We start from the raw sequence: 12659 nt of genomic DNA, 5'->3' as shown, positions 1-12659 counted from the left end.
GTGGAGACATCATATTGTGTTGGGGGCACTGTGGAGACATCATACTGTGTTGAGGGGACTGTGTAGACATCATATTGTGTTGAGGGGACTGTGGAGACATCATACTGTGTTGGGGTGCAATGTGAGAGTATCATCCTGTTTTGGGGGCGCTGTGGCAACATCATACTGTGTTGAGGTGACTGTGGAGACATCATATTGTGTTGGGGGGACTGTGTAGACATCATATTGTGTTGAGGGGACTGTGTAGACATCATATTGTGTTGAGGGGACTGTGTAGACATCATATTGTGTTGGGGACACTGTGGAGACATCATACTGTATTGGGGTGCAATGCGAGAGTATCATCCTGTTTTGGGGGCGCTGTGGCAACATCATACTGTGTTGGAGGCACTATGGGGACATCCTACATTGCTGTGGGCACTGTGGTGTCATTGCCTTTGCCTTGCAATTAGAAGTTAATCCTTTCTGTGACTACATCTATATACCATAACCCTAACGACTCCACCAATTAGTACTTTTGCCTCTGGCCCCATGATTTCTATGTACCCCCCTGATTCAGTGCAAAATTATAATAAACTTGCCGCCAACGTCCAACCATAATTTTAAGATTGTGCAATACGATCAATGTAGGTTCACATTTTCTCACAATTTATCGTACGTGCTCCTGGGAAAACGCCGCCTGCAGGGATCCACGCCTTCGGTGGGATTACGCTCTGACAGCAGCAAAATGACACCAGCTCAGGTGTACAGTATAAAGTTTACAGGCAGCCCCTCAGGCGGTGTCATCCTTAACTGTCACTGAAGTATGTGCATCTCCAAGAATTTACCTGCCCTGAAAAAGATCTGGGAGGAGGGTGATCTACGGCCAAGAGAGAATCGTGGCCAAGGACACATTGCCCCAGAAAAAAGCACAGCCAGAGATCCAGTGCAAGGAGGAGAATGAATTCATCTCTGATAAGAGAAAGCGAATCTCCCAGCGTTCTGGGACTGTTTATTGTACTATACACAAGTGTTCTCCTTCCAGACACATAACTTGTTTCCTAAAGTTGTGTTCTCTTCCCCCTCCCTTCTCCTCCAGCTTGAAGTTTCTGCCACGTGTGTTGAGTCTGACCCAAAATCCCCGAGTTAAAGAGAACCTAGCACAACTATAGCACTTTACATGAGAAAAACCTCCAATATAGAGTTTCCCTTTAAGTGGAGTGGATGCAGCAGAGCTGAGTTTGATATTGTTTTGTGCATCACATGCAGTAATTTTACCTGCATTCTTATAGGTAAAGAATCATATGAAGATAGTGATGACCATAAATGACAAACTCAACTCTGTTTGCAACTTCAGGTACTGCACCTATTGACCAGGGGTCTGTAGCACTCCAATTCTTGTGAAAGTACAACTCTCAGGTGGCTGTCAGGGCATGCTGAAAGTTGTAGTTTTCCAGCATTGAGATGCCAAAAGTTGCTGACCCCTGAACTGGCAGATCCCCTGTGCCATCTTCTGGCAGGGTGCACTGATACTTGGCATGGGTCATTGTCTAAAAACAATACAAAATTGCAATTAAATTTAATGTATCAAGGTAAATGAAATCAAAGCAACAGAGTCGATGACGAAATTGATTTTGATGCAGCAGAGCTGAGAAAGTCACTTGATTGACACATCAAGGTGAAATATACATTTGCATGGGACTGCAGTTTAGGACATTAAAGTGATACAGATCTTGAAAAGTTAAATGGCAAATTCTGCTCCATCCGAAGTTAGTTGAATGGATTTGGTACATGTCAATTAATAAAGCCGTCATCCCCTGCACTCACCTGACCAATGCTGCTTGCTGCTAAAATCCAATATAAGAGCCACCTCATCACTAGGAACCAGTGTTAAATACATTGATTGAAGGCAGCAGGAATTCTCTCGGATACAGAATGACTGATGGTGACGAGACGTTGAGTACCAGGCAGTACCAGGTCACACATACATAAAGCCAGTTATGTCCTTTTGTCTCATTCTTTTTTTAAAGAGACAGGTCTGACGTCAGGCATTAAGACAAGCCCTGCAGATCCCCTTTTGAGACAGATTTCCAACCTCCCATTCTCTCCTCCCCACCTCCTGAAATTACTGCACTGTGTTCTCTTAAAGGAGTAGGAAAGTCATGGCTTCAAACCAGAGATACTTTAAGAAATGCAAGATGCCCCATGTGTCTGCTAGTAATTAAAGCGGAGACAATACCACGTCTACTGACCTACTGCTGAAAATATTCACAAACTTCTCTCAACTGCAGAACCAGAGCCAGAGCTCAGACCGGTATTTAATAACGTGTCTGCGGAGAATATGTCCTGTACTGAGAAAGAAAAGAGGGAGAAAGGCACTTCAATATAATACAGCATCACTGGCTGATACCAATGAGTAATGAACGCATCACTCCTTACACAGAGATTTTATCATATCTAGTTGTAACAACAAAAAAGGCACAAGCAAAATCTTGTTACGAATAAAAACATAACTACTACTTCCCCTATATGCAACAATATAACTACTATAATACTGCCCCTATGTACAAGAATATAACTACTATAATGCTGCCTCCTATGTACAAGAATATAACTACTATAATACTGCTTCTATGTACAAGAATATAACTACTATAATACTGCTCCTATGTACAAGAATATAACTACTATAATACTGCTCCTATGTATAAGAATATAACTACTATAATACTGCTCCTATGTACAAGAATATAACTACTATAATACTGCTCCTATGTACAAGAATATAACTACTATAATACTGCTCCTATGTACAAGAATATAACTACTATAATACTGCTCCCTATGTACAAGAATATAACTACTATAATACTGCTCCCTATGTACAAGAATATAACTACTATAATACTGCTCCTATGTACAAGAATATAACTACTATAATACTGCTCCTATGTACAAGAATATAACTACTATAATACTGCCCCCTATGTACAAGAATATAACTACTATAATACTGCCCCCTATGTACAAGAATATAACTACTATAATACTGCCCCCTATATACAAGAATATAACTACTATAATACTGCCCCTATGTACAGGAATATAACTACTATAATACTGCCCCTATGTACAAGAATATAACTACTATAATACTGCCCCCTATGTGCAAGAATATACCTACTATAATACTGCTCCTATGTACAAGAATATAACTACTATAATACTGCTCCTATGTACAAGAATATAACTACTATAATACTGCCCTCTATGTACAAGAATATAACTACTATAATACTGCCCCTATGTACAAGAATATAACTACTAAAATACTGCTCCCTATATACAAGAATATAACTACTATAATACTACTCCTATGTATAAGAATATAACTACTATAATACTGTCCCTATGTACAAGAATATAACTACTATAATACTGCCCCCTATGTACAAGTATATAACTACTATAATACTGCCTATAAGTACAAGAATATAACTACTATAATACTGCCCCCTATGTACAAGAATATAACTACTATAATACTGCTCCTCTATGTACAAGAATATAACTACTATAGTACTGCTCCCTATGTACAAGAATATAACTACTATAATACTGCTCCTATGTACAAGAATATAACTACTATAATACTGCTTCTATGTACAAGAATATAACTACTATAATACTGCCCCCTATGTACAAGAATATAACTACTATAATACTGCTCCTATGTACAAGAATATAACTACTATAATACTGCCCCTATGTACAAGAATATAACTACTATAATACTGCCCCCTATGTACAAGAAAATAACTACTATAATACTGCCCCTATGTACAAGAATATAACTACTATAATACTGCCCCCTATGTACAAGAATATAACTATTATAATACTGCCCCTATGTACAAGAATATAACTACTATAATACTGCCCCCTATGTACAAGAATATAACTATTATAATACTGCTACTATGTACAAGAATATAACTACTATAATACTGCTCCTATGTACAAGAATATAACTACTATAATACTGCTCCTATGTACAAGAATATAACTACTATAATACTGCCCCCTATGTACACGAATATAACTACTATAATACAAATACAATGATTAAGGACATGTTTCCGAAACGCGTCTGACAGACCTTTTAACCTTACAAGTGGTGATGAGTGAGTTTTTTTGTGAATTTTATTGAATATCTGAATAAATCTTTTGAATTTTTTACTGGATCTGCCTGCTGCTGGAATTCCTTTTGTCTCTACTATAATACTTCTCCAATGTGCAAGAATATAACTACTATAATACTGCTCCTATGTACAAGAATATAACTACTATAATACTGCTCCTATGTGCAAGAATATAACTACTATAATACTGTCCCTATGTACAAGGATATAACTACTATAATACTGCTCCTATGTACAAGAATATAACTACTATAATACTGCTCCAATGTACAAGAATATAACTACTATAATACTGCCCCTATGTACAAGGATATAACTACTATAATACTGCTCCTATGTACAAGAATATAACTACTATAATACTGCTCCTATGTACAAGAATATAACTACTATAATACTGCCCCTATGTACAAGGATATAACTACTATAATACTGCTCCTATGTACAAGTATATAACTACTATAATACTACCCCCTATGTACAGGAATATACCTACTATAATACTGCCCCCTATGTACAAGAATATAACTACTATAATACTGTCCCTATGTACAAGAATATAACTACTATAATACTGCCCCTATGTACAAGAATATAACTACTATAATACTGCTCTCATGTACAAGTATATAACTACTATAATATTACCCCCTATGTACAGGAATATAGCTACTATAATACTGCCCCCTATGTACAAGAATATAACTACTATAATACTGTCCCTATGTACAAGAATATAACTACTATAATACTGCCCCTATGTACAAGAATATAACTACTATAATACTGCTCTTATGTACAAGTATATAGCTACTATAATACTACCCCCTATGTACAAGAATATAACTACTATAATACTGTCCCTATGTACAAGGATATAACTACTATAATACTGCTCCTATGTACAAGAATATAACTACTATAATACTACCCCCTATGTACAGGAATATAACTACTATAATACTGCTCCCTATGTACAAGGATATAACTACTATAATACTGCTCCTATGTACAAGTATATAACTACTATAATACTACCCCCTATGTACAGGAATATAACTACTATAATACTGCCCCCTATGTACAAGAATATAACTACTATAATACTGTCCCTATGTACAAGAATATAACTACTATAATACTGCCCGTATGTACAAGAATATAACTACTATAATACTGCTCTCATGTACAAGTATATAACTACTATAATATTACCCCCTATGTTCAGGAATATAGCTACTATAATACTGCCCCCTATGTACAAGAATATAACTACTATAATACTGTCCCTATGTACAAGAATATAACTACTATAATACTGCCCCTATGTACAAGAATATAACTACTATAATACTGCTCTTATGTACAAGTATATAGCTACTATAATACTACCCCCTATGTACAAGAATATAACTACTATAATACTGCCCCTATGTACAAGAATATAACTACTATAATACTGTCCCTATGTACAAGAATATAACTACTATAATACTGCCCCTATGTACAAGAATATAACTACTATAATACTGCTCTTATGTTCAAGTATATAACTACTATAATACTACCCCCTATGTACAGGAATATAACTACTATAATACTGCCCCCTATGTACAAGAATATAACTACTATAATACTGCCCCTATGTACAAGAATATAACTACTATAATACTGTCCCTATGTACAAGAATATAACTACTATAATACTGCCCCTATGTACAAGAATATAACTACTACAATACTGCTCTTATGTACAAGTATATAGCTACTATAATACTACCCCCTATGTACAGGAATATAACTACTATAATACTGCCCCCTATGTACAAGAATATAACTACTATAATACTGCCCCTATGTACAAGAATATAACTACTATAATACTGCCCCCTATGTACAAGAAAATAACTACTATAATACTGCCCCTATGTACAAGAATATAACTACTATAATACTGCCCCCTATGTACAAGAATATAACTATTATAATACTGCCCCTATGTACAAGAATATAACTACTATAATACTGCCCCCTATGTACAAGAATATAATTACTATAATACTGCTACTATGTACAAGAATATAACTACTATAATACTGCTACTATGTACAAGAATATAAGTACTATAATACTGCCCCTATGTACAAGAATATAACTACTATAATACTGCTCTTATGTACAAGTATATAGCTACTATAATACTACCCCCTATGTACAGGAATATAACTAATATAATACTGCCCCCTATGTACAAGAATATAACTACTATAATACTGCCCCTCTGTACAAGAATATAACTACTATAATACTGCTCCCTATGTACAAGAATATAACTACTATAATACTGCTCCTATGTACAAGAATATAACTGCTATAATATTGCTCCTATGTACAAGAATATAACTACTATAATTCTGCCCCCTATGTACAAGAATATAACTACTATAATATTGCCCGTATGTACAAGAATGTAACTACTATAATACTGCTCCTATGTACAAGAATATAACTACTATAATACTGCTCCCTATGTGCAGCAATGTAACTACTATTATACTGCCCATATGTACAAGAATATAACTACTATAATACTGCCCCCCATATGCAGCAATATAACTACTATTATACTGCCCCCAATATGCAACAATATAACTACTATTATACTGCCCCTATGTACATGAATATAACTACTATAATACTGGCCCCTATGTACAACAATATAATTACTATAATACTGTCTCCTATGTACAAGAATATAACTATGATAATACTGCTCCTATGTACAAGAATATAACTACTATAATACTGCCCCCTATATACAAGAATATAACTACTATTATACTGCCCCTATGTACATGAATATAACTACTATAATATTGGCCCCTATGTACAACAATATAATTACTATAATACTGCCCATATGTACAAGAATATATCTACTATGATACTGCCCCTTATGTACAAGAATATAACTACTATAATACTGCTTCTATGTACAAGAATATAACTACTATAATACTGCCCCCTATGTACAAGAATATAACTACTATAATACTGCTCCTATGTACAAGAATATAACTACTATAATACTGCCCCTATGTACAAGAATATAACTACTATAATACTGCCCCTATGTACAAGAATATAACTACTATAATACTGCCCCCTATGTACAAGAATATAACTACTATAATACTGTCCCTATGTACAAGAATATAACTACTATAATACTGCCCCTATGTACAAGAATATAACTACTATAATACTGCCCCCTATGTACAAGAATATAACTACTATAATACTGCCCCTATGTACAAGAATATAACTACTATAATACTGCCCCCTATGTACAAGAATATAACTACTATAATACTGTCCTTATGTACAAGAATATAACTACTATAATACTGCCCCTATGTACAAGAATATAACTACTATAATACTGCTCTTATGTACAAGTATATAACTACTATAATACTACCCCCTATGTACAGGAATATAACTACTATAATACTGTCCCCTATGTACAAGAATATAACTACTATAATACTGTCACTATGTACAAGAATATAATTACTATAATACTGCCCCTATGTACAAGAATATAACTACTATAATACTGCTCTTATGTACAAGTATATAACTACTATAATACTACCCCCTATGTACAGAAATATAACTACTATAATACTGCCCCCTATGTACAAGAATATAACTACTATAATACTGTCCCTATGTACAAGAATATAACTACTATAATACTGCCCCTATGTACAAGAATATAACTACTATAATACTGCTCTCATGTACAAGTATATAACTACTATAATACTTCCCCTATGTACAGGAATATAGCTACTATAATACTGCCCCCTATGTACAAGAATATAACTACTATAATACTGTCCCTATGTACAAGAATATAACTACTATAATACTGCGCCCATGTACAAGAATATAACTACTATAATACTGCTTTTATGTTCAAGTATATAACTACTATAATACTACCCCCTATGTACAGGAATATAACTACTATAACACTGCCCCCTATGTACAAGAATATAACTACTATAATACTGCCCCTATGTACAAGAATATAACTACTATAATACTGTCCCTATGTACAAGAATATAACTACTATAATACTGCCCCTATGTACAAGAATATAACTACTATAATACTGCTCTTATGTACAAGTATATAGCTACTATAATACTACCCCCTATGTAAAGGAATATAACTACTATAATACTGCCCCCTATGTACAAGAATATAACTACTATAATACTGCCCCTATGTACAAGAATATAACTACTATAATACTGCCCCCTATGTACAAGAAAATAACTGCTATAATACTGCCCCTATGTACAAGAATATAACTACTATAATACTGCCCCCTATGTACAAGAATATAACTATTATAATACTGCCCCTATGTACAAGAATATAAGTACTATAACACTGCCCCCTATGTACAAGAATATAACTACTATAATACTGCTACTATGTACAAGAATATAACTACTATAATACTGCTCCTATGTACAAGAATATAACTACTATAATACTGCCCCTATGTACAAGAATATAACTACTATAATACTGCTCTTATGTACAAGTATATAGCTACTATAATACTACCCCCTATGTACAGGAATATAACTAATATAATACTGCCCCCTATGTACAAGAATATAACTACTATAATACTGCCCCTCTGTACAAGAATATAACTACTATAATACTGCTCCCTATGTACAAGAATATAACTACTATAATACTGCTCCTATGTACAAGAATATAACTGCTATAATATTGCTCCTATGTACAAGAATATAACTACTATAATTCTGCCCCCTATGTACAAGAATATAACTACTATAATATTGCCCATATGTACAAGAATGTAACTACTATAATACTGCTCCTATGTACAAGAATATAACTACTATAATACTGCTCCCTATGTGCAGCAATGTAACTACTATTATACTGCCCATATGTACAAGAATATAACTACTATAATACTGCCCCCTATATGCAGCAATATAACTACTATTATACTGCCCCTATGTACATGAATATAACTACTATAATAATGGCCCCTATGTACAACAATATAATTACTATAATACTGCCCATATGTACAAGAATATATCTACTATGATACTGCCCCTTATGTACAAGAATATAACTACTATAATACTGCTTCTATGTACAAGAATATAACTACTATAATACTGCCCCCTATGTACAAGAATATAACTACCATAATACTGCTCCTATGTACAAGAATATAACTACTATAATACTGCCCCTATGTACAATAATATAACTACTATAATAGTGCCCCCTATGTACAAGAATATAACTACTATAATACTGCCCCTATGTACAAGAATATAACTACTATAATACTGCCCCCTATGTACAAGAATATAACTACTATAATACTGCCCCTATGTACAAGAATATAACTACTATAATACTGCCCCCAATGTACAAGAATATAACTACTATAATACTGTCCCTATGTACAAGAATATAACTACTATAATACTGCCCCTATGTACAAGAATATAACTACTATAATACTGCCCCCTATGTACAAGAATATAACTACTATAATACTGCCCCTATGTACAAGAATATAACTACTATAATACTGCCCCCTATGTACAAGAATATAACTACTATAATACTGTCCCTATGTACAAGAATATAACTACTATAATACTGCCCCTATGTACAAGAATATAACTACTATAATACTGCTCTTATGTACAAGTATATAACTACTATAATACTACCCCCTATGTACAGGAATATAACTACTATAATACTGTCCCTTATGTACAAGAATATAACTACTATAATACTGTCCCTATGTACAAGAATATAATTACTATAATACTGCCCCTATGTACAAGAATATAAGTACTATAATACTGCTCTTATGTACAAGTATATAACTACTATAATACTACCCCCTATGTACAGAAATATAACTACTATAATACTGCCCCCTATGTACAAGAATATAACTACTATAATACTGTCCCTATGTACAAGAATATAACTACTATAATACTGCCCCTATGTACAAGAATATAACTACTATAATACTGCTCTCATGTACAAGTATATAACTACTATAATACTTCCCCCTATGTACAGGAATATAGCTACTATTATACTGCCCCCTATGTACAAGAATATAACTACTATAATACTGTCCCTATGTACAAGAATATAACTACTATAATATTGCCCCTATGTACAAGAATATAACTACTATAATACTGCTCTTATGTACAAGTATATAGCTACTATAATACTACCCCCTATGTACAAGAATATAACTACTATAATACTGCCCCTATGTACAAGAATATAACTACTATAATACTGTCCCTATGTACAAGAATATAACTACTATAATACTGCCCCTATGTACAAGAATATAACTACTATAATACTGCTTTTATGTTCAAGTATATAACTACTATAATACTACCCCCTATGTACAGGAATATAACTACTATAATACTGCCCCCTATGTACAAGAATATAACTACTATAATACTGCCCCTATGTACAAGAATATAACTACTATAATACTGTCCCTATGTACAAGAATATAACTACTATAATACTGCCCCTATGTACAAGAATATAACTACTATAATACTGCTCTTATGTACAAGTATATAGCTACTATAATACTACCCCCTATGTACAGGAATATAACTACTATAATACTGCCCCCTATGTACAAGAATATAACTACTATAATACTGCCCCTATGTACAAGAATATATCTACTATAATACTGCCCCCTATGTACAAGAAAATAACTGCTATAATACTGCCCCTATGTACAAGAATATAACTACTATAATACTGCCTCCTATGTACAAGAATATAACTATTATAATACTGCCCCTATGTACAAGAATATAACTACTATAATAATGCCCCCTATGTACAAGAATATAACTACTATAATACTGCTACTATGTACAAGAATATAACTACTATAATACTGCTCCTATGTACAAGAATATAACTACTATAATACTGCCCCTATGTACAAGAATATAACTACTATAATACTGCTCTTATGTACAAGTATATAGCTACTATAATACTACCCCCTATTTACAGGAATATAACTAATATAATACTGCCCCCTATGTACAAGAATATAACTACTATAAAACTGCCCCTCTGTACAAGAATATAACTACTATAATACTGCTCCCTATGTACAAGAATATAACTACTATAATACTGCTCCTATGTACAAGAATATAACTGCTATAATATTGCTCCTATGTACAAGAATATAACTACTATAATTCTGCCCCCTATGTACAAGAATATAACTAATATAATATTGCCCATATGTACAAGAATGTAACTACTATAATACTGCTCCTATGTACAAGAATATAACTACTGTAATACTGCTCCCTATGTGCAGCAATGTAACTACTATTATACTGCCCATATGTGCAAGAATATAACTACTATAATACTGCCCCCTATATGCAGCAATATAACTACTATTATACTGCCCCCAATATGCAACAATATAACTACTATTATACTGCCCCTATGTACATGAATATAACTACTATAATACTGGCCCCTATGTACAACAATATAATTACTATAATACAGTCTCCTATGTACAAGAATATAACTACGATAATACTGCTCCTATGTACAAGAATATAACTACTATAATACTGCCCCCTATATACAAGAATATAACTACTATTATACTGCCCCTATGTACATGAATATAACTACTATAATAATGGCCCCTATGTACAACAATATAATTACTATAATACTGCCCATATGTACAAGAATATATCTACTATGATACTGCCCCTTATGTACAAGAATATAACTACTATAATACTGCTTCTATGTACAAGAATATAACTACTATAATACTGCCCCCTATGTACAAGAATATAACTACTATAATACTGCTCCTATGTACAAGAATATAACTACTATAATACTGCCCCTATGTACAATAATATAACTACTATAATAGTGCCCCCTATGTACAAGAATATAACTACTATAATACTGCCCCTATGTACAAGAATATAACTACTATAATACTGCCCCCTATGTACAAGAATATAACTACTATAATACTGCCCCTATGTACAAGAATATAACTACTATAATACTGCCCCCTATGTACAAGAATATAACTACTATAATACTGTCCCTATGTACAAGAATATAACTACTATAATACTGCCCCTATGTACAAGAATATAACTACTATAATACTGCTCTTATGTACAAGTATATAACTACTATAATACTACCCCCTATTTACAAGAATATAACTACTATAATACTGCCCCTATGTACAAGAATATAACTACTATAATACTGTCCCTATGTACAAGAATATAACTACTATAATACTGCCCCTA

At 33.3% G+C, this 12659-nt stretch overlaps 1 protein-coding gene across 1 annotated transcript in view; it reads right to left on the bottom strand.

Annotated features, from left to right (window-relative positions):
• The window catches only part of CCN4 (cellular communication network factor 4), a 128007-nt gene extending 125986 nt beyond the window's left edge, over nucleotides 1–2021 (bottom strand). The window contains exon 1 of the mRNA XM_073679908.1: nucleotides 1807–2021. Coding sequence (XP_073536009.1) covers nucleotides 1807–1854 — 48 coding nt within the window. The 5' untranslated portion in view covers nucleotides 1855–2021. The remainder of the gene's footprint in view (nucleotides 1–1806) is intronic.
• Between the last annotated feature and the right edge of the window lie 10638 nt (nucleotides 2022–12659).

The sequence above is a fragment of the Phyllobates terribilis genome, unplaced genomic scaffold, assembly GCF_046119375.1.
Source record: "Phyllobates terribilis strain yellow unplaced genomic scaffold, ASM4611937v1 Scaffold_4__5_contigs__length_816908805, whole genome shotgun sequence".
In the NCBI taxonomy this organism is placed as follows: domain Eukaryota; kingdom Metazoa; phylum Chordata; class Amphibia; order Anura; family Dendrobatidae; genus Phyllobates; species Phyllobates terribilis.
This window is presented reverse-complemented; position numbering and strand designations above follow the sequence as displayed.